This window comes from Typopeltis vanoorti, chromosome 22 (assembly GCF_054136105.1).
Source record: "Typopeltis vanoorti isolate ZY-2024b chromosome 22, IOZ_Tvanoo_1.0, whole genome shotgun sequence".
Classification (NCBI taxonomy): Eukaryota; Metazoa; Arthropoda; class Arachnida; order Uropygi; family Thelyphonidae; genus Typopeltis; species Typopeltis vanoorti.
In genome coordinates, this window is record NC_143570.1 from 25560283 (window position 1) to 25583859 (window position 23577).

General features: G+C 38.0%; 2 protein-coding genes and 1 pseudogene across 2 annotated transcripts; all 3 read right to left on the bottom strand.

The window, feature by feature from the left end:
• Positions 1-1827: 1827 nt before the first annotated feature.
• LOC150094241 (uncharacterized) lies at positions 1828-6366 on the bottom strand. The gene is made up of 2 exons (XM_090412360.1): positions 6308-6366; positions 1828-2400 (listed from the first exon to the last, which is right to left on the bottom strand). The coding sequence occupies exons 1-2, from the start codon at positions 6324-6326 to the stop codon at positions 1904-1906; spliced, it is 516 nt and encodes a 171-aa protein (XP_090268486.1). The 5' UTR covers positions 6327-6366; the 3' UTR covers positions 1828-1903.
• Positions 6367-14623: 8257 nt separating this feature from the next.
• Positions 14624-16462, bottom strand: LOC150094242 (heat shock protein 68-like; annotated as a pseudogene).
• A 4946-nt stretch (positions 16463-21408) lies between these two features.
• On the bottom strand, positions 21409-23399 carry LOC150094243 (uncharacterized). The gene is made up of 2 exons (XM_090412429.1): positions 22829-23399; positions 21409-21940 (listed from the first exon to the last, which is right to left on the bottom strand). Exons 1-2 carry the CDS (start codon positions 23397-23399, stop codon positions 21558-21560), a joined length of 954 nt encoding a protein of 317 aa, XP_090268555.1. The 3' UTR covers positions 21409-21557.
• Between the last annotated feature and the right edge of the window lie 178 nt (positions 23400-23577).

Consider the following 23577-nt stretch of genomic DNA (forward strand, 5'->3'; position numbering starts at 1 on the left):
TGAGAGTTTGCTACATCGACCGAATCTAAATACAAACTTCCTCTCATGTCTTTTTCCGATCTTTTTGGGGTCGGCCTGTTTACATGATGCTACCTTATGCGCGTTAACCCATCCCCTACTTGTTGCAGAGCCAGACATTCGTGGGGGGTATTTTTTTTTTTTTTTTTTTTGTCTGTAGAAGTGTACACTGGGCCAGTTTGCCTGTTCTTGGGGATGAAAAACCTTAAACCTCGCCAGCGGCTAACTCACCTTTAGTCGAAAGACCAGATAAAAAAGGTTTCTCACGTCACTGACGGAAATCAAATCGAACCCAGGTCTTCGTCTATATATACATAACCGAATCTAAATACAAACTATGGACTTAAATTATCCCTCGTGTGGGTAATAGTTTTTTTTTTTACAAATTCCAGAAATTTAAATTTCTATTTATCAAATTTTATTAGGACCTTAATATAATTTAATTAAGGTAGCACGCTATACATCATGAACGTGCAGTTCGTAGCTGTCATTGAATATACCGGTTTCGATTCTTGTTCAATTTGAAAGTTATACTGAAGATGCCCTTGACAAGGCCAAAAATTATATATACACTAATATATAAAATACTATACGTAAAGTTTTTTTTTTGCTTCGAAATTAGTTGTCTGATCTCCTCAGCATGCTTTTTATTTACTGTTTTAGATATACGCAGGATAAAGCTGTTATAAATTATCCCGAGTGACTTCACAATCACTTGTTAATTGCTTCTGTTTAATTTAATGTGAATAGTCAAAGCAGTCAAGTTCAAATTTAGACTTCGAACTTTTGAAAGGATCAATATCAGACTAACTTTCATCTGTTCATTTATAGCCTACAAGTTAAGTTTCCATTTCACTAAAACAAATGAAATTCTGAAGAAAATTCCGTACTTATACTTACTGAACTCTTAACTGAAAACCGAAGCTTAGAATAGTAACATTTGAGTTGGTTTCCTTGATTTGAAATAAATCGCTCAAGAAAGGAAAACTTCTTCGAAGTTTATTTCAACGCTAGTTTCGTACTTTTTTTTTACACATTGAAGATATTTTAACAGAATTTGTAAATGAAAAACTTACTTTGAACACGGGAGAACAGTTGATTATGGCATCGAGATGTTTGACTCGATGCGATACTATGCTGTGTAACTTCTCTCAAAAACCAATTCATTTGCACGTTGGTGTTTGATCAATATATATAACCAAAGCCGAGACCTTGATTTTTATTATTAGATGGTGTTGGACATCGAATCATTCGTTAGTCCTTTTTAAATCTGCAGATGAAGACTTTCGTGATGAACGAAAGTAGTAATTAAATATTTCTAAGAAGTTGATTCTAAAGTATCCAGTACTAAACTTATAGTAAAAAAATAAAAATTTCAATGAATGTTAAATTCATTCCTACACGAGTACAGTGATGACACATAAGAATAATTTTTCAATGTCATAATGCTACCTTCCCTTAGTTCCTGGCTACAATTTTTAAATCAATTCATCAAAAAGGAAGCTACCTGTGTTCTATACTGAAACAAAACTTGAATATCCATCTCGCCGTCAGTCTCTCACGCGACTGCAACGACCTCTTACGTTGGTGGCGTGTAAGAGCAGCAATTTAATTTCTTGCTAAGCTAAAATCTCTTCCGTAAGAGATTCATTTTTGATTAGCTAATCACTGGAGTGAAGACATTCACTTTATAAAAAAAATTGTCAATTTTAGAAAAAGGCAGGCGATTTGTTTTCCCTCTTACGAGGATGGAAAGATTAACACGGAGTAAACAAGACAGTAGCCAGACAGAAGTTTATTAGTATTGTTACATTAAAAGTTTACAATTGGCTTTTGAGAAGTTTAGTTATTAACATGACTAAGTTTATAAGTCGCTTATGTACATTTATTTATCCGTGACAGGGTTCTTATTACTATCAAGGTCGCTGGCTTTGAGCTTTTCCTCCTCAATCTCCTTGATTTTCTTAGCAATCACTTGCTCAGCAGCTACTTCGGCCACGGCGTCTGTAAGAAGGGCTTCTACGACTTCCGTAGGTGGACCTTTGTAGAGTATGGCTGGGTCTTCATCTGCGTGACTAGCCGTAGGTTTCTCGGTATCTTCCGCAGGGGAAGCCTCTTCGGGTTTTTCCTCGGAAACATTTTCGGAATCGGCGGACGGAGCAACCGCTGGACCTCCAGGAAACTTATCCGATAAGCTTAAGATCTTCACCGATTCCATGGGAATGCCCGATGGATCGTAGCACGTAGCTATGGCGAGATTTTCGGGGTAGGATGGTTTGCTTGGATCAGCGACTTTTGTTGTGTTCGCATCTTCGATTAGTTCCGGAAGATCCTCTTTGGGCTGTTCTGGACTGGATTCTGTAGATGGAGTGGTAGGTGTACCTGCAAAGAATGGGATGGATCGAGTTAGACTTAAACAGGCGAATTTAAGTTACATTAAGGATAGACGAAGTTAATATCATTAATACATCGTTTAAGTTTAATTAAAAGACGAAAGTAAAGAACAGTTCAGCTTGCTGTACTCACGAGTCCCTACGATCAAACTCAACCTTTGCCAGTCACATGCGTCAGGAAGTTAACTTGAACACCAGTAATAGTTTGACAGACGATGTCTTGAGTATATAGGCATCTGTTGGGACATATTCGAGCTTGGTGTGTAGTTGTATCAAATTCTCTGGTGATGTCTAGTTGAAAGCATTTTTAAATTTTAGCCTCAAGTTTGAAAAGTACATTCAACGAATTCTTAAATTTAATGGTAGTTTAGAGCAAGTAATTCAGGAGAACGTTCGTGTTATTTTCATGAAGAGAATAGCGATGAACATTCATTGTACGGAGGTGAATCCGATACGTTAAAAACAGGATGTGCAGAGGAAGTTATCACGTGGTTGTGAATACTTCTAAACATTAGGTTTAGATTTGTTCTAGATAAGATTCTTATTTGTTATTGAAGTTTCTCTGCATAAAGTCTTGCATGCGTTGCTCGCAATATGTACTCTTAGTACATCTGTACTAAGAGCCGAGAGTACTTGACCACAAGTTTATACGCCGCAAAAGCGTCATTTATGTGCATGAGAAATAGGAGTTTAATAACATGGAGTACTGAAAACGGCATTAGACCTATAAGTATCGAACTACAACCGAAGGAATTTAAGAATTCCTTAATTCTTTTCCGGTTGAAGACTATTCTTCAGTTCACATTAAGTTCGGCCAGAGCTATCTAAGCAGCGACTGGAGTGAGTCTATCCTCCCTTCAGATAGTAATACAGATTTCATTCTACTAAAAATAGATCCCAACTACATCAAACCCAACTCACTCAAATTATCACGTTTCTAATGTTACTAACGATACTTGTTCCTTTTTCATTGTTTCCGTTCAGGGTTACTTCTCGATCAACATTCTGATCTCGTCCACTTTTAAGGGGTGGCGGAAATTGTATGAGCAGTATTTGCTCTGCTGTAAATGCCATTTTCATTCTTGTACACAGTCTAAGACTCTTTGCTAAGGGACATTGTAAAAAGGTGTGTGTTCTGCGATATCGAGTAGTGCCAAATTTCGTAGTAAGGGTCTCTATAGCCTGTATACCTCTACATATTTGCGTTTGTCAGGAGCTTCCCATGGGCAATCCTCCAAGCGAGGACTTTCCTACTGGGGAGGGTAGCCCTTTACTTTGTTAGATTTGAAACGTGTCATTTGTTCCCAGTTGTGGCTCTGATCTTAGAAATTGCAGTATTTTCCCATAGCAGTTCCTGTTGGAGGATTCTTCTAAGATGTTTGTTTCCGATTTGGAGTTGTCGTATGATTCGAATATTCCCAGTATTGGAATCAGTTCGGTGGCTGTTAGTATCCGGGTGGGGAATTCCGTTGCGCGTTTCCGTACGTTTGGTTCTAAGGCCAATACGAGCAGTAAAGGGCTTAATGGGTACCCTCGTTTCATTGGAGGAACAAGTGTAGTTCTGCTGCGTAGTCTGGAATTGTGTGTTTGGGTGCTCTGTATGACTTGCCCTAATTTGCTTTTAAGCCCGTTAATTATTTGGAAATTAAATCTAGTCTCAATTAGATAGCGACATCAGTCTCCGAGGTCTTTCCCGTTCTTGTTGGGCTTGGGGATAAATAAAATAATTACTCGAGGATTGTTTGCAGAAAGGCGTTATATTGTTCTGAGAATTGGGACGATAGACTACCAAATTCATTATAAAATCCCATCCCGAGACCGTCTGACCCTGGGGACTTTGTTGCGACATATTTTTGAAGTCTTCTGTTATTTCTTCCCTTATAGGTTTGTCAAGTTGTGTTTGTAATTATGGGGTGGAAAGGCTTTATTTCCCACTCTTGATAGTGGACTGCAGTACTTTTAATTCGGGTAGCCGCAAACTGTTTTCTATGGTGTTTCTCCAACATTAAGCATTTCTTGTGTCGTATTCAAGGGATAGTTCATTTCTTGTCAACCCTCTACTGTAAAATGCTGCTGCAGGGGAGTCTGCTCGTCTTTGGTATATATATTCAATTGTATTTTTCTTTCATGTGTAGGATTTTTTCAATATCCATGTTACAATCTGTGAGCAGTCCATTCCGTTGATTGGCCTCGAACTAACTCGACTCTTTATACAATCCCCTTAGTTTCGCCCTCTTCTGGTATGCTAAGTTCGACCATCTATTTAGTTTTAGAGTTTGAAATTCGCCCAGTTGTTCCCTTATTCTTCATGAATGGTTTAATTTTGTTGGAAAAATTTGCCGGGAGGCTTGGAGAAAGCCTCCCGAGCCTGTAGCCGATTTCAATGCCCGAGTTTTATAACTACTAGATTGTGGTCCGCTATCCCCTCATCCAAATGTTCTGCCCGAAGGTTTTCCTCAAGTACGATACGTACACCTTTTTTATTCTTGTGCTTATTATCCGTGCCGATCATATTACGCACAAGTATTTTGGTTCTTTTCTCTCCTAATATAAGCCAATTTGTAAACTTAGACATTGGGAACCTTGTCGACGTTGCAGAAGGTTCCCAAAATGGGGGAGAATTGAGATCTCCATTCCGGCCTGCCGACGCCCTCGGAAGCTTCACAAGTAAATGAACAGATATTTACTTTAGTTTTCGGATGTCTTGAAAACGGCTAAAAATGGTCTCTTACAGAGAAAAAAACGGATGTTGCGTTTCAGCATCGATTTTTATACAGCTTGCTGCTTTTGATGACTGCGAAAGCCTCTGACGCTTGAAGGTGCCACTTCAGGGGTGGGGAAGAAGTAGTCTTTTGCCTTTGCTTCGTCAGACGGTGTAGGTTCCCGTCGCGATTTTCTCGTGATTTTACCCAGCGTAGTCAGTTGAAATTTATTAGATGCTAATTAAGGGAACACTTCCATATCAGTTTTGGGGGGAAGGGAATGTGATCAGGGCAGACATTAATGCCGGGTGCCCGCAAATGTTCTTTGTGGACACGTTTACTTATGATCTGTGCTTTCGCGCTTCCGACAAGGTTTTTCACATTGGTCCGAGATATATCCCGTGCTCAGGCACTTTAAGCATTTGGAATTGGGGAAACTTCCCCCTAAGTGCCGGAAGGAACCGTAGCGGAGACACCATTTCTGAACCCCCGGGTAATTTACCATTACTCGGGAAGTTGCCATCTGGACAAAGTTAGAGGACAGGCGTCCTTATCACCCTTGAAAAAGGATACTTCCCCGAATACCATTGAGGATCTTGTAGCGATATAGATATACTTTTCCTTATGTTGGAAACTTTCCAAGTTCGAGACAGTTGGATCAATATGTCGTCATTAGCTTCTATGTACTGCATGGGAAATTTGTCTTCAAATTCAAAAACCTGCTAATAGTCTTTTGTTTCGGAGTCTTTGACTACTACATACTTTCCCTCCCTCCGTAAGGAGAGAATTTTCTCTGCGCCTGTTACCTCCTTGAATAAGTTCGTTAATTTCCTGGAAATTCTATTCCAAGAGTCTGTTGGGATGGGACCATTTTTCTAATTTAAGGCTCTGCTTTTGGTTGATGGGTTATGAAACCCTTTCAACCTGTAGGGAGGGGTTTGTTCTTTATTTACATTAGAAGAGAAGTTGGAAAGTTACTTTAGCGTTTGTTAATCCCGCACTGTTGTGATCAATGCCAGCAAGTGCTATTTTTAATGTTGTATTGGTTGAGGGTTAGTACTAACATTTGTCTAATTCACGGTGCTGATGGATAATCTCGTACTGTTCAATAAATGAGTACAACAGTGCTAGCGAGGAAGAAAAAGATTTCAATAAATTAAAAGAAATAAAGCAAGCAATGTTAACTTCACTTACTTTCTTGTCCCTTTTCCATTATAGTTCGGGGTTTCCTCTCACAGAATACTGTTTATCCTGTTATCTTAATACCGAAAATCCGCACAATACATTTTGCACCAAACCTTTTATCTACCTACGATGAGAATTTACGCATGCGCAAAACTCGTATGCGAAAAACAAATTTCGGAATGTTACAACATAGGGGGTGAGATGGAAGAATTTGTGTGGGTTAAACGATGATAAATAATAAAAATCTCTCGATCGATTTGGAAATAAACTCGGCCATTGCGAGATTAAGACTAAGGCACTAATTGATGTTCTAAAGTGTGATTGTTATTTAAGAATTATAAACAGATGTAAAATTTCAACTTGTTGGTTGGCATGCAGGTTTTTATTCTGTTATTTAAAAGAGTTTGGAGAATGTAATACTAATGGTTTGAATTCACTAAAAGATTCATATTTCTTCGAATATAAGGAAATTTTGAACAAACTGCAGATAAATAATTAGTTAATTAAAATCTGGTTACGTATTTCAATTTATAAAATAAAATTTCCTTCTTTGGGATTAAAAATTTTAATTAAAAAATCAAAAATATTCTCTGTGATTTTAATCGAATTATTTATTAATTTAAATATTATTTTTTTTAAACATTCAAATACGTTATAGAGTTTTACAGCAAACATGTCTGTAAAGTTACATTGGACTACTTAAATTTCTAAATTTAAGTCCAATGGAACTTTATATTGGACTTAAAGTCCAATGTAAAGTTACTTTGGACTCTCACACACGCAAAGTGGAAACGATTTGGGTTCAATCGTCATCTAGGCCCATCCAAAGACCTGCGAATGTAATAATATGTCACCGAACTCGTTAAGAGCGATAAATTAAGCCAGAAGCCCTGTTCATTTTTTTTTTTTTGTTTTGTATTGCTCTTTTTAAGTAACTGTAAGCAACAAAGTTCCTGGTTTTAACTGGTAAGTTGTTTGGAATGTTGAAAATCAAATGGCAATTCTTGTATTTACATATATAGTTCGTTGATTGTGGTCTTATATGACACGTGATCCTTGGTATTCTGTAGTATCAAAGTAACATCAAAACATCTTTGCAGCTGCATAGGCCTTATGATGGTGAGAATAAGTTGGCATCTCCTTTTGGGATTTCAAAGATTAGTTTTATCATTTTATGCTGCACTGATGATGCTTAGTTTATAACACGTGTTCCTATAGCATATTTAATTTCGAAGATGCCTTCTTAGTGAGTCGCATAAAGCCTCCGTAGCTCAGTCAGTATAGACGAAGCCCTTTGGTTGGAAAGACCTGGGTTCGATCCCCGTCAGTCGCATACGGAGGTAGAGGGTTTTTTCACCCAGAAACTCGAGTTTTTCGACCCCCAGAACAGGCAAACTTCCCCCGTGAACACACGGATCTATAGTCATAAAATACATACTTAACTCATTAGGCGGGCTCAAAATCCTAAGGGACGGTGAGGAAAGGGGGAAATCCCATAGGAAATAAATAAGTGAGCCGCGTTATTACTTTTTTAAATTCATTGACTGTGTAGAAACTCTGGCCAGCAGTAGGGTACTTATCACGCTGCTGTTCCTTCTCGGAGACATCTAAAGCCATGAAATAAGTATGTATTTTCATTGCTTGTTTCTTTGATTGGCTTTTTATTTTATGGAACAGGAGAAGACCTAATCTCGGAGAGGAAATCCCTGCCACCTCCATACAAGACCGGTACCTCACCTTCAGTTGAAAAGTCCTTATAAAAGATTTTCGTGTCCTAAACAGCGTTTGGAGTAGTGTGGTGTAATGACTCAAATATATGCAATTTGTTCCCATTTTATTATTATTATTACATTTGAAGGAACGTGAACTTAAATAATTTTAGACTAAAATTGCGCATATACATATGCATATCCTAGTACAGTGTTTCTCAACCTGTGGTCCGGGACGATGGGACAGATGGTCCGCAGGCAGACTTAAATTAATTAAATAAATATATATTTTTTAATTATCTAAACAAATTAAAATTGATTAAGTAAAAATTATTGAAATCAAATGGAGACTGAAAAAAAAATATCGTCAGAATATTCAAAGGCGGAAGCAATAAAACCATATTGTTGTCCACTTCACCCTTTTTTTATTATCTGTCATTCTGCCGTTAAATTTGTAGCGGCAGAATGACAATAATAAAAGAGGGGTGAAGTGAACAATAATATAGTTTTATTGCTTCTGCCTTCACTTGCTGTTTCGTCAGATTTGAAATCAACGTGTTATCCACATTTCAACCAATGGCTTGTTGTTTATTGATTTTTATTATTGAAGGCTCCTTAAACCAAGGCTCAATATATCTTGAGAAGTGCTAAGTGATACTCGGATAAAGTCCTGAGTTAATCCCAGTATTATATATCTTTCGGAAACCTTTTTTTAATAATGGAAAAGCAAACAAATTAATAGCAAGGCACTGGAAGCATCCTATCTCTTAAGTTTACGCATAGCGAAAACAGGGAAACCTCATTCTAGCGGGGAAAATTTGTTATTTCCAGCTATAAAAGATGTGGTAAAAACGATGTTTGGCAACAGGCTACTAAAAGATGTTGATTTGATTCCTCTTTCAAATGTCCGTCGCAGAATTAATAATATGGCAGGTGACGTAGAATCTTAGTTAATCGAAAGAGTTAAGAAGAGCTCTTATTATGCGTTACAAATAGACGAGACTACTGATGTTATATATACAAGTGATGCGCAGTTAATATGCTACGTAAGATATGCGCATGACAGCAACATTCATGACGATATTCTGTATTGTAGAACTTTGCCATCCCGAACAACTGGAGAAGAAATATTTCACACTCTCAATAATTACATAGTACACAAAGGGATCCAGTGGGAAAAATGTATAGGCTTCTGTTCAGATGGAGCTCGCGCCCTTACAGACAGGCAGACATAGTGGGATTGTTTCTAAGGTCAAAGAAGTAGCTCCGGATATGAATTGGGTGCATTGTTTCATACATACATAGGGAAGCGTTAGCCTCCAAAGGAATGCCACCAGAATTTAAAACTGTACTATATAACGCTGCCAAGCTAGTTAATTTTATTAAGACTCGACCGCTAAATAACGGGTTATTTTCAGTACTCTGCGATGAAATGGGCAGTGAATATACGCAACTTTTGCTTCCTTTTGAAATTCGCTGGCTTTCCAGGAGCAAAGTACTAACAAGGTTATTTCAATTAAGGTACGAAGTTTTATTGTTTGTAAATGAACGTAATTCTGATTTTGCATCACTGCTTGTTGACGAAGCAACATTATCCTATCTTTCAGACATTTTTTCGAAATTAAATGAACTAAATCTCTCCCATCAGGGAAATTCTTTAACTGTTCTTGATGCCGACGACAAAATAAAGGCATTCGAAAAAGGACTGGTTTTATGGATTAATTATGTAAAAGACAGAAAATTTTGCATCCTTTCCAACATTGGAAACCTTTTTAGTGGAAAATGATATTTTTGTCGATTCTGAGTCTCTGGAAAGGGTTTGTGACCACCTCAAAAATCTGAAACGGAATTTTGAAACATATTTTCCGAATACCTTATAAGAAATTTCTGTGGGTTCGCCATCCATTTCAGGCTTGCAGTCACGAGAACGACCTTTCGTTATCGAAAAAAGAACAGTTAAGTGAGCTTTCAAGTGACAGTGGGCTTAAAATGCAATTTCGTGATCTTGGTTTGGCTCGATTTTGGATCTCCCCTTCAGTGAGAAGTGAATTTCCAGAATTATCTGAAGAAGCATTGAAAATTGTCGTACAGTTCTCTACAACCTATCTCTGTAAGAAAAGATTTTCATCGCTCCTTCAAATAAAAACAAAATACAGAAATCGTCTTCATGTGTGTGCCAATCTTCGACTAAATTTGACCAATATTGAGCCAGATATCCAGCAACTCTGCAAAGCCGAAAAGCTCATCCATCTCCTTAAAAGTGAATAGTAACATAATTATATCATATTTAATAAAAATTAAACCTTTGTTCAATGATGATACACTTTTAATCGTTTACTCCCAATTTAATTGTTTCCATATGTATTCAAAACATGCTTTTGGTTTTAAGTTATAAATGGCACAGTTTTCCCGAAATGTTGGTAATTCCCAATTAGGTTTTTAAAAAAATTACGAAAAGTCAAAATGACGTATAGGGAAATAAATTAAAAACACTGTTTATTTTTGAAATAAAACTTTAATTCCACCTTTCTAAAATATTATTTTTCTTGCTTTTCTGTTCGCAAAATCGTCGATGACATTGTCGAAGTCTATTTCATCACTCAGTTGCGGTTTTATAGACAGTAAGGCAAGATTTCTTAAACGCCAAAAAAATTTCGCCCGGGGCCGATCGCCCCACGCCTCCGTAACTTAGTGGTCCGTAGAATTGTTTTCATCATTTTACTGCTCCTTGGCCTTAGAAAAGTTGAGAAACGCTGTCCTAGTAGGATTGGAGACGTGGACAGCAAACACTGAAAAATGTGGCTTATTCTGTGAAGCTTTTGAGGAAAGATTATTGTAGTCTATCCAGGATTCGTTAGAGACTTATAATAGAAACTGAACAAAATATCACACTAATTTTTATCAGCTGCAATTTTCTATGCATCAAGCCTTTTAAGATGTTTTACAGCCAACCAATTCTTTGAGACACTAAATCCACTGGAGTGCTGGATTTACTATTAGTTTCTCCCCTCATTCCTGGTCATGAATGTGTACATTTATTACTGTGCATGCATACATCTTTGGAATTATCGTATATTTTTGTAGAATGTAGATATCTTCCTGAGCATAATAAAAGTTTGAGCCATTGTCCAACCTGCGTGTATGTGATGTAGGGTAGCAGGTTTCGTCATAACCCTTTCCTCTATTTCACCACCCTAAGCATCCTATAATACAGGGTGGCCCATTAGTCACGAAGGTGTTTAAACATTCAGTAACTTTAATTTTTTTTTATTAATTATGAAAAACTACTTCTTTTAAACCCCTTCGGGACTTAAGGGCAATCTTGTATAACATGGACTAATACCATATTACCTTTCCACAGGAAATTCTGTTACATTATTCATTTTTGGTATATATATAATTTCTGTGGTTCTTTTGTGTATCTAAATGTAGACTCCATGTTGGATATTTCAATCGCGGAATTTTTCAAGAAATAGCTGAAAAACGAATCGCATTAAAAAAACGTATTAAATCGCATTGTAATATTTTGCTTGTTCAACTTGATCTTAGAAATATGAATAATAACATCAAGGCCGATTTAGCCCAAAAAATAAAATGCAATCAGAGAACTTTGAGTTGAAAAATAGGAGAGGTCTTGTCTCTGTCGCACACAAGTTGTTGGTTAAAACGTAAGTTGATGAATTCTGATAAGTTTTGCATTCACCATCAAGCGCGTATGATTTATAAGTACTTCAACTTGCTTTGATAAATAAAATACAACTTTGATAAAAAGTTTAAAGTGGTTGAATTAAGCTATAGTAACATACATTTGATAATCCTGAGCGAAAAACTTCGTTAAGTATTCGTAAAAAAAAAAAAAAGGAGTCATCTCAGCCTTACATATTCTGCGTTGCTTTGCGTGCAAAGATTTTGCACGCTTTGTGAAAAGAGGGGGGGGGGAACCCGAACTAAAAAATGAAATCTGTTCTTATACTTAACCGAAACTTTGGCTTCCCAAAAGTCTGAAAAGCCAAGAAAAAAAAAAATCTTACTTCCAATTTAGCAGAAAAGGTTGAACACTTCCTATTTAGGATGGGCCTAAAATTAAAATAAAATGCATACAATTGATTTTATATCTAAAAAAATTTATTTAAAGAATATGTCGTGTGTACAAAAGGTGAAAACCGACATGTTCTTACTGTAAAATTTTAAAAAAATACTTTGGAGGTACTTCTAGAGCAAACGTGCATAAAACTCAAGGTAAGAATGTTTGACTAATCTTCAGGCAATCGAAAGACAAATGATTTCATGAACTTCACATACGGAATAACAGTGTCACATTCTTATGAACTATCTTAGTAGAGATTTTTCACTATTCAGATGGATTCATCTTCGTCTGTTGTGAAGAAAACAAAACAAAAAAAAACCGCAGTCTATCAGAGAGTGGACAACATTGATAATCGGAATTTCGTAAGCCTCTCAACCAGACACATGTGATCTCCAGTTCGACTTATGTTTACTTGCGTAGGACTTTCATATTCTGTGGAAATTCTATTCGTAGGGATACATTTATCGCAGCTGCATTGTTCTTGAAGTAAGAAGCAAATGCAGTTTTCTTCAGAGTTACTGTTGGCATCGCACATTACCGGACTACCTGCAGAAAAAGAAATACTATTAGCTTCATCAGTATGGGAATGATTTATTTAATAAGAGCAGTCATTTTTATTTAGAAATACTTCAGTTAAATATCAGCATTACAGAAATTTAAAAAAATTCTATTAATGATCTTTAAACAAGTTCATACACTCAGAATAATCAAATATAGGAATGTCCAATTAATTGTGATGGTTGGCTTAGCTATGGGCGGGGGAAGGGAAAGCCGACACAAATACAATCGATTATCACATCGCAAAGAATAACAACTGCGTATTTTACCTTCCTCAAAGCCATCTTCGGTTCCGTCCGAACTTTCGCTTATGATCGCTGACCAAGATGATTCGGATTTCGCATGATCTGATCCCTCACTTTCTGCTCCTTCCAAGGAAGATGATTCGGGCTTCAAATGATCTCGCCATAATTTAGAATTCGTAGAAACTTCATCCCGATTTTTGTACCGTGTAGCTGGGAGGGGAGTTAGGTAACTAAAACTTAACAGCGGGCCTTCAGGATTCTCCAAGGGCATCTGGATTTTTAAATCGGTTGGGATATCGTTCTCGACTTCTTTTGTTGAAATATTTTTTTTAGGCAGATCCCCGTTGCTCAATGGCTGGTCGTCACATTTCTTAGTTGAGTCAATCGGTCTGATGATTGCACATGATGGGGATGTTCCTGTTGCAGGGGAATACTCGCTAGTTGGGCGTGAAACTTTGTGTGGACCCGAAAGAGGAAGCGATTGAGGTTCGTTTCCTACCCTGTTCAGAGATGAATCTACAAAAGGCATCTTAGACGTTGGCTGAATTGTAGACGAGTACAACCTTCTCAACTGTTCTGTTTCGTGAATCTTCATTTCGGCATCGGCTAACCTCCCATTAGAACTGTTAGAATCTGTCAAACGTGTTGGCAATTGTGTAATACAACGCCCATTCTCATCCATTGCTCTCCCTTTTCTGTAATGGGGGGGGGTATTAACGTGAGAATAACGGGGACCTAGAATGATTCTGTTTGTCCAAGCTACCATTTTATGTGCATTTGTGACGTCATCTCTTATTTCTCGATGCTCGCGAGATTTGCCTTACGTCACAAAAAGAACTTGAATTGTGGTATTTTATTACATTGAACTCATCCTACATCCCTCCCCAACTAACTGACTTGTGCATTCTTCTTTCACCATCCTTCCCCCGCACCTGCATTATCTTTATTCATATATATATATATATATATATAAGATAAAAATTAGATAATCTGGAAACCCTGCTCTCAACACCAAACACAGAACTTTATCAAGCCACTTCAGACCTTCATTAAGTGGGGATGGTGACGTCACACAGGGCAATGAAGTTTATCCAATACTTAATTCCCAAACCCCCTGTTCCTTTATTCAGACAAAAGGCCAACGAGTACAAATGCGTTGCAGACTAATAATTAACATCGAATCACTTAAAAAACAGTTTATAGATAATGTTCACTCATTATATTAAGTACTTGTATTACAAAGCTACTTTACTAAATTCGCCAATTGCTATCAAGCAATGCATAAATGTAAGTACGTGTGATTGGACAGCAAAGATTAAATAAAAAGAAAATTAGTTCTAAACTATGTTAAAGAGAGGAATTGATACGTTAAAGAGATAATGAAAAGTTAATTGTCGATATGTATCATTTCCTAGTCATAAAAAGTTTAATCATTTTACTATACATTAAGAATATTTTAAAGCATCGAAAAATGTATTTTCGTTCCAGTATCACGCGACAGTTGCTTATACTTAGACAAGTTTTCAGGGGAGTGGATTTAAATGAATAATTATCATTCATGTAACATTAAAAACGATCAAACACATTGAGAACAAATAAATAAACGACACATTCTATTTTGGTAATTAACTTTTCATTTATTTATTTTAAATATACAAGTAAAAATATTCTTATAAACATTATATACACGTGACTAGTATTCAAAAAGATTTCTTCTTATAACTTTTCAGTCCACTTCCTCTAGGGTGGGTCCACTTTCGGGTCCACCAACACCGGAACCGTTTTGATGAAGTTTCTTCATCACAGGCGAACACTCCGCCTGCACCTCCTTCAGTTTGTATTCGAACTCCTCTTTCTCCGCCAGACTGTTGTTGTCCATCCAACTCACTACGTCGTCGCATTTCTTCGTCACCTTCACCTTGTCGTCTGCCGACAGTCTGTCTCCGGCATCCTGCACTGCCTGCTTCACACCGTACCCGTAACTCTCCAAGTTATTTCGGACTGCGATTCGCTCGCGCTGCTGTTCGTCCTCCTGGCGATATTTCTCGGCATCAACAAGCATTCGGTCGATCTCCTCTTTCGACAGCTGACCTTTGTCGTTCGTGATGCGGATACTCTCCGACTTTCTCGTACTGCGTCCTTCGCAGGATTCCGTTCGCGTTGATGTTAAAAGTAACTTCGATCTGAGGAACGCCACGAGGGGCGAGAGGAATTCCCGACAGATCGAAACTACCCAGCAAGTGATTGTCCTTGGTCATCGCACGCTCGCCTTCGAACACCTGGACGGTCACTCCGGGTTGGTTGTCGGCGTAGGTGGTGAACGTGTTGGGGGTTTTGCAGGGGATCCGAGAGTTCCTTTCCACGATCTTCGACATCACTCCTCTGGCAGTTTCGATGCCCAACGACAGCGGACCAACATCCACCAGCAGCACATCCTTGATGACGTCACTAATGTCGTCCGTTAGGATTGCGGCTTGAACGGCTTCTCCGTAGGCCACGGCCTCGTCTGGGTTGATGGACATGCGCAGTTCCTTCCCGTTGAAGAAGTCCTTGAGCAGTTTCTGAATCTTGGGGATGCGAGTGGAACCACCCACCAGCACCACATCGTGGATCTTCGACTTGTCCATCTTCGCATCGCTCAGCGCCTTCTCCACTGGTTCGAGAGTACTCCGGAATAAGTCGATGCACAACTCCTCGAACTTTGCCCGCGTGATTTTAGCGTAGAAGTCAATTCCTTCGTAGAGAGCATCAATCTCTATTCCCCTCCGTGCTGCTCGACAGGGTTCTCTTTGCCCGTTCTCACGCCGTTCTCAGTCGACGTAGAGCACGTGGACTGTTACGGAGATCCTTTTTGTGCTTCTTGTTGAACAACGTCACCATTCTGCTATTGAAATCTTCACCCCCGAAATGGGTGTTACAAGCAGTCGCGCACAACGAAGGATGCCGGCACGATTGCAGGACTGAACATGGAGCATTCATCAATCGTAAGAATGGAGACCTCGAACGTGCCACCGCAAAGGTCAAAGATCAGCACGTTTTTCTCTCCGTGCAGATTTTTGTACAGTCCTTAAGCGAGGGCAGCAACGGGAGTTCGTTGATGATCCTCAACATGTTCAGTCCTGCGATCGTGCCGGCATCCTCTGTTGCCTGCCATTGGGAATCGTTGAAGTAGGCGGGAACTGTGATGATAGCATCCCTGACCTCTAACCCCAGATGGGCTTCCGCTGTTTCTTTCATCTTTGTAAGCACCGTGGCACTGATCTCTTCGGGATAGAAGAGTTTGTCTTCCCCCTTGTAGGTCACTTTAATCCTGGTTTGCCTCCTTCATTGACCACCTTGAAGAGCCAATGTTTGAGGTCCTGCTGTATTTTAAGGTCGTTGTATACCTCCTTCCTATCAGCCGTTTAGCGTCGAAAACACTGTTTTCGGGGTTCAGGGCAACGTTGGCTTTTGTGGGATCACCGATGAGCCGTTCGGTGTGTGTGAAGGCGACGTGGCTTGGCGTCGTTCTGTTGCCTTGGTTAGCGATGATCTCGACCTTCCCCTGTTCGAAGATCGAAATCATCGACCTTCCAAGGTGCAGATGCTGGTAACTTCTGCATGTTTGTTATTAACTACGCTGTTCACAATAATAATAATAATAAAAGAATAGTTCACTTTTACCCTCAAAACTGTAGAAATAGATCAGCGCTCTAACAATTCAACAGAAAACTGGTTCTCCCATGTATCAGAGTAGCACAGCTAATATACGGGTATTAAGTTCCTATATATACCAAAAAGAAAATGTTCTAGAACAGCGTTTCTCAATCTTTCTAAGCCGAAGGACCAGTAAAATGCCTAAAACAATTCTACGGACCACTAAGTTAAGTAATTTTTTTAAAAACCTATGTAGGGATTATCAACATTCGAGAAAAACTGTTCCATTCATAACAATAAATCTGAAAGCATGTTTTGCATACATATGGAAACATAATTCGTTAAAGTGGAAGTAAACGGTTAAAAGTGTATCATCATTGAACAAAGTCTTAATTTTTATTAAGCAAATAAATAATATGATCTAATTATGTTACTGCTTACTTTTAATGAGATGGTTGAGCTTCTCGGCCTTTGCAGAGTTGCTGGATGTCTGGCTCAATATTGGTCAACTACAGTCGAAGATCGGCACACACACACTAAGACGATTTCTGTATTTTGTTTTTATTTGAAGGAGCGATGAAAATCCTTTTTCACAAAGATAGATTGTAGAAAACTTCATGACGATTTTCAATGCTTCTTGAGATAATTCGGAAAATTCACTTCTCACCGAAGGCGAGATCCAAAATCGAGCCCAAACCAAGATCACGGAATTGCATTTTAAGCCCACTGTCACTTGAAAGCTCAATTAACTGGTCTTTTTTCGATAACGAAAGGTCGTTCTCGTGAATGTAACCTGAAATGGATCGCGAACCCACAGAAATTTCATATATAAACGTTATTCAGAAAATGCGTGTCCAAATTCTGTTTCAGAGTTTTGAGGTGGTCACAAACCCTTTCCAGAAACTCAGAATCAACAAAAACATCATTTTCCTCTAAAAAGGATTCTAATGTTTAATGTCTTTTACATAATTAATCCATAAAACCAGTTTTTTCTCGAATGACTTTATTTTGTCGTAGGTGTACAATTTAAGAATTTTCGTGAAAGGAGAGATTTAGTTTATTTAATTTTGAAACAAAATGTCTGAAAGATAGGATAGTGTTGATAACCATGCTTCGTCAACAAGGAGTGATGCAAAATCAGAATTACGTTCATTTACAAACAATAAAACTTCGTACCTTAAATGAAATATCCTTGTTAGTACGTTTCCCCTGGAAAGCCAGCGAATTTCAGAATGAAGCGAAAGTTGTATATATATCACTGCCCATTTCATCACAGAGTACTGAAAATAACCGGTTATTTAAAGGTCGAACCTTAATAAAATTAACTAACTTGGCAGCGTTATATATATATAGCACAGTTTTAAATTCTGGTGGCATTCCTTTGGAGGCTAACGCTTCTCTATGTATGAAATCCAGAGCTACTTCCTTGACCTTAGAAACAATCCACTATGTCTGCCTGTAAGGCGAGCTCCATCCGAACAGAAGCCTATACATTTTTCCCACTGGATCCCTTTGTGTACTATGTAATTATTGAGACTTCTACTTTAATAGGATCAGATTTACTCGCCGTTACAACACGTGCATCACAATTAAGGTTAGCATCACCTGTTTCATTTGCTTTTCTTTTCCAAATCCTAGTTCCGAAAAACTGGGGTAGACTCACGACGCACTTCGTCCAAGTATCACTTAGCACTTCTGAAGATATATTGAGCCTTAGTTGAAGGAGGAAAATCTTCAAAACAGAATATCGTCATGAATGTTGTTATCATGATCATATCTTACGTAGCATATTAACTGCGCATCACTTGAAACATCAGTAATCTCGTCAATTTTAATTTATTTTGTTTGGATAATTAAAATATATATTTATTTATTTAATTTAAGTCTGCCTGCGGACCACCTATGGTCCGCGGATCACAGGTTAAGAAACACTGTTCTAGAAGGTACTTGAAGAAGCAAGATATCGTTGTCATGGCAACATTTGTTATGTAATCGTGATGTTGTTGTGTGCTGCCATCTAGGTATTTCTTGAAGGTTTGAATGAGCACGAAGCGTTGCTCGGTAACATCTGTTAGTGAATCATAATACAGATATGTGCTGCCCTCTGTCTGACATGTACCTAGTCATATGCCCAAGTTATACTACCATTATCTAATCTTTTCATGCAATGTCCGAGTTAATGCTATTTATCACCTCCAACCACTTTCGAAAATAAATATAATCTATATATAAGGTAAACAAAAATTAGTAACTGAAAATAAATAGTTACGTGACGATATTACGATGCAATAATATAAATGAATACTTTTAGATATTTTATTAATTTATGGGAATGCAATTTTCATGATCAACAATGAATTTTGTGCCAAATAACTTTCATAATACAGGATGTTTCAAAAAGAATGACCCGTGATATATTTAATTATATTATACACATATATCAAACTCTGGGCCAAGGCCGTTCACATGGCACAAGTCGCATTCATTTGTAGTTCGTGGTTGCAGAGATAATACACAATTTTCAAATAGGGATATTCTTTATGAAACACCCTGTATTTTAATAATTTAGCGATGATTTCAGATGCATTCAATGAAAATTTGTAACTTTTTTTTCAGCAACAAACTGCTCTTTATCAGTAACGAACTATTTATAGAAAGTAACTGAAATAAATTATATAGACTTTTTGCATTAATTATTAAAAATTTGTTGAAGAGGACTTCATAATCTATTCACTGGACATCCACAGATGCCGTATGCTCACCCCGATGCTCAGTGATGTGCCACACCAGACTTCGGCATGTAGTCCTTGTATGCTTTTCTGGAGGCTTCAACTCTCTGAAGATCAGTCACTCCCACACACACACACCATCCATCCATCTCACTGATGATCTACCCCTTCCTCTTTTTTCCACGAACTTTGCTTTCTATTACTATTCTGAAAAGTCCCCCTTCCAATGTGTCCAAAAGATTTCAACTTTCTTCTGTCGATATCCTTAAGGAGCCTTAAAGTTCGACTGATCTTTTCTAACACCCATTCATTTGTACGCCTTTCAGTATACGATATCCTCAACAGCCTTCTATAACATCACATCTCAAAAGCAGCAATCCTTTTCCTATCAGATTTCTTTAGGTTCCAATCTCGCATCCATGAGTCGCTGTTGGAAAAACAGCTGCATCCAAAATCCTCAACTTTGTTTCCATTGAAATAGATCCATCTTTCCAAATTTTGGACATCTTTGACTGTTGTTTTAGCGATTCCTAATCTTCTTCTAACGTCTTCTGAACAGCAATTCTTCACATTAATAATGGATCCCATGTACTCGAACCTGCTGACTTCAATTACTTCTCCATTAAGGTACACTTGTTTCTCATGAGTTTCCCTCTTTGCATATCCTTTGAGAACCATAATCTTTGTCTTTTGCTAGGATTGAGCTGAAATTAATAGTTTATGACCCAATTTTGAGTTTGCTTCGCTGAAGCTTTTTATATCCAGAAATATAATGAGCAGAGTTTAAATAAGAACAAATCATTTCGGCTTCTTACAGATGAGAATATATCTGATGTGATTATTTTCTTTTACATATTCATCGAATAGCCATTTCAATGTTAAGCGAATATTAAAATAACTATAAAAGTTATAATGGAGAGGTTACCCAAGTTTTTCAAAAGGTGAGAAAACTCAATTTGTTACGTCATTTTTGATGAGTTGCGATGTCTGGCAGTTTGAATCCAGCAATAATTTGCTCACAAAAGAGATCTAATAAGTGTGCGCATTTTGTGAAAGTTAATAAAACCAAGGAGGAAATTGGCTGCAATTTGCGATATCTGCTTTGAAGCCTCTACAAATGAATGCGAATTTTTAGCCCTGATGGACCATTAAGCCTAATACAGTAGTTAAAATATCTGCTACTTGGGTGTTGTTCAGTTGGTTTGTTCGATTTAACGAATGTAAAACCAGAATTTCCAGGAAGCAAACCTTGATTCTCAGTGTGAGACTTAACTCCAGATGAAGAGATAAGTTCCAAGCTTTTCATACAAGATTCGAACTCATCCGATTCCATCTAAGGACAAATGTTGCATCGTCCTCATAACCAGCGTTTCCCAATACGACGGAACACTTCGCAAATCCTGAAATTTTAACGCAACACATTGGTTAGAGTCGAGTATCATCGGTCTCGTATTCAATGTAAAGCTAAGCGCACACTATCGCTGCAGCAGGCTGCATCCCCCTCACAAAAATGTGACATCGCACACTACAGGCATGCTGGACCGCATCGCATCGTACTGACCTTGCTTGTGACTGCACGTTTCCTAGAATAAATACCTCCGTACTTCACTCGGGCTTGGAGGTGTCGACAACCGCGGGCGGCTGAGTCAAGGCCAGCATGAGCTCCCTTTAATGGCACAATCCACACGCAAAATGAAGAGGGCCTAATTTTCAAACATGTTTGAACTTATGACAGCATTTAAAACAATTCCAGGCCCATATTAATTTTAATTTTTCACGGAACACAGTTTGGGAAACGCTGCTCATAACTATGCTGCGGAGGCGTTTTCTGTAGAAAACGAAGTCAGTAACTCGTAATACTTGGCGAAAGTCATTGCCATGACGACATGGATTTCCTGTTGTGGTAGTTTCATCATTACAGATCAAGTTTGGTTTAATTCCAAATTGGTTTAAGGAGAAAGTCTGAAAAAAAAATGTATCATGTTCTAATAAAAAAAAAAATAATCAATGGATTGTTCTGATAAAGATCTAGTGATCCACGATCTTCTCAAGACTTCTGTAAATGAAATTTCAGTGTAGTGGAGACAAAAGCAACTTATTTTAAGTTTAACATTTTATTTCTAATGCATTTTCGTTTTCATTCAAAGTCAAAAAATAAAATTCAACAATCAGACTTGTCTCGTTGTATCTAAGGTCAATATAAAGATTAACGTTTATTGCTGGGATTTGGGATACTTCGAGATCGTAGGACTATCCTGCAACGAATCACATTCTTTAGGATATGACCAATCAGCGTCATCTTTCCGTTTTAAAAAAAATTGAGTCATTTTGCTCCTCAGAACAGCAGTCAATGATCGCTTCAAGTTCCAACATGTCTTTTTCCATTGACGGGTCGATTACATCCCAGTAGACCGCACTCATTTCTGGAAGACGTTCTGGTGATGACAGAGTAAAAAACTTTAAAAATCTTTCGCTTAGAGACATTGGCGTGTCAGTTTTGCTAATAATTTTCTCGGTAGGTTTTGCGTGAATGTCCTGAGATATTTCTTTGATGTTACGGGTTGAACACTTCTCACAGCAACAACTGCAACGACATCTGGCGTCGGGATCTGGTGAAGGTAAAAAACAGACGCAGGTTTTTTCGCAATTACAGTTGGCATCGCAGAATAGACCGTAATCTGTAATAATTTAAAAAAAATACAATCAGTTTCTCATTAAGAACGTTTAGCTATTTATTAAGAAGACAAATGAATAATTATGGAAATGTTTGGGAGGGGATAAACTGGTTTTCTGAGATATCCCAACTACTCTCCATACGAGCAACTTAAACATCTTCAAATGGAAAACCCTTAAACGTTATTTGCTTTCTAAATGGTATCCGAACTCGAGTCTTAAAAACACCCCAATAGCAAAGATCGTTCTGTCCTTGAGAATGCATTACAGGATGACGTCATTATAAAAAACCAACTAAATATCTCACCATAATTACCATACGTCATTCTATCAAGTTCACCTTATTCTTTTAGACGTAAAATTACGATTTTGACATTAGAGTTTTTGATTTTATCTTAAGCGATTGCATTCATACTCCCAGGGGGGGGGAAAGAATATGTAACATAGTTAAACACAAAACGGCAAGTAGTTGACAGAAATCTGTTGCATCTGCACTTGCACAATTATAATTATTTTCCTTTGTCGTCCGTTCTACCCCCTCCCCCACCAGAAAGTGCAGATCTACCATTCTTATTCAGTTATAGATACGCTCGCCACATGACTGCTAATTCAAGGGTCAACAAGATGAATGAATTTCAATATGCTCATTACTTTTTAGGGGGGGGGGAGAGGTGAAACCGTTCTCGTTCACACAATTCCTTTTGGAGATACTAACAATCCAATGGTACATTTAATGTTAATCTTATTCATGAAAATATTGATTAATTCGAAAATTTCATAAACAATAATATGCAAACCGAAACGTCTAGATCCAAGTATAAAGACAATTTACGTCTTATTTTGTGTAACCATATAGATTAATTCACACTAATCTCACGTTTGTTGTTCCCTACCTTCAGTGAAATAGTCTTCAATGCCATCTGATAAGAAAGAATCTTCGCCGGAGGTGTTGGTTGTGCTCGAAGAAGGAGATTCAGACTTGACAGGATCCTCTCTCCACAATCTATAATCTTTTTTCAGAGGATCGATAGACAATCCATCAGATTTTATGTTCCTCCAACACGACGGATTCTTAGCTAAAGAAGCAAAGTTTAACAGTTCGACATCAGCGGACCCCTTAAAGGGTGTTTCATAAAAAGACGTACTTGCAAGTTCTTCCTTTGCTCGCTTAGCAGAAAGATACTTCTTAGGTAGTCTATGGTCGAATAAAGGCTCAACAGCAGATCTCTTAGTTGCGATCGCCACTCTGTTGCCTGCTGGAGACAAAGGTTTTGTAGCGCATCCAGCAAGCGAGAATGAGGGTAAGCCATTAATAGGATTTGCGGGCAGTGGCAGAAAATTGCACCTGATTCTGCCTGGCGAAGAGTCTTGATGAACTATTTCGGACTGGGGCTGACGTAAGGAGGTGTTTGACGTTTCACTGGGACTGCAAGGCAGTTGTTTCTTTGAGTGGGTTATCTCCATTTTCTCCTCAACTTTAGGGGATCGCGAATGTGACGCAAATCATTTATCACGTGCCATAACTTTATTGCTTGTAACACTGCTGCTGTGGGTTGAAGTATTATGCAGGTGGAATTAATATTGTCTTCATCGGTAAAAGCCGACCACTTTTCTTTGATAAAGTTTCATACTTATCGTTAGT

What these genes read in the sequence shown, in the direction of transcription:
- LOC150094243 (XM_090412429.1), bottom strand. Translation starts at nt 23,399, where the DNA reads ATGGAGATAACCCACTCAAAGAAACAACTGCCTTGCAGTCCCAGTGAA. An exon ending in TGAAGACTATTTCACTGAAG is followed by an intron (nt 21,941 to 22,828) that starts GTAGGGAACAAC and finishes AAATTATTACAG; the next exon opens with ATTACGGTCTATTCTGCGAT.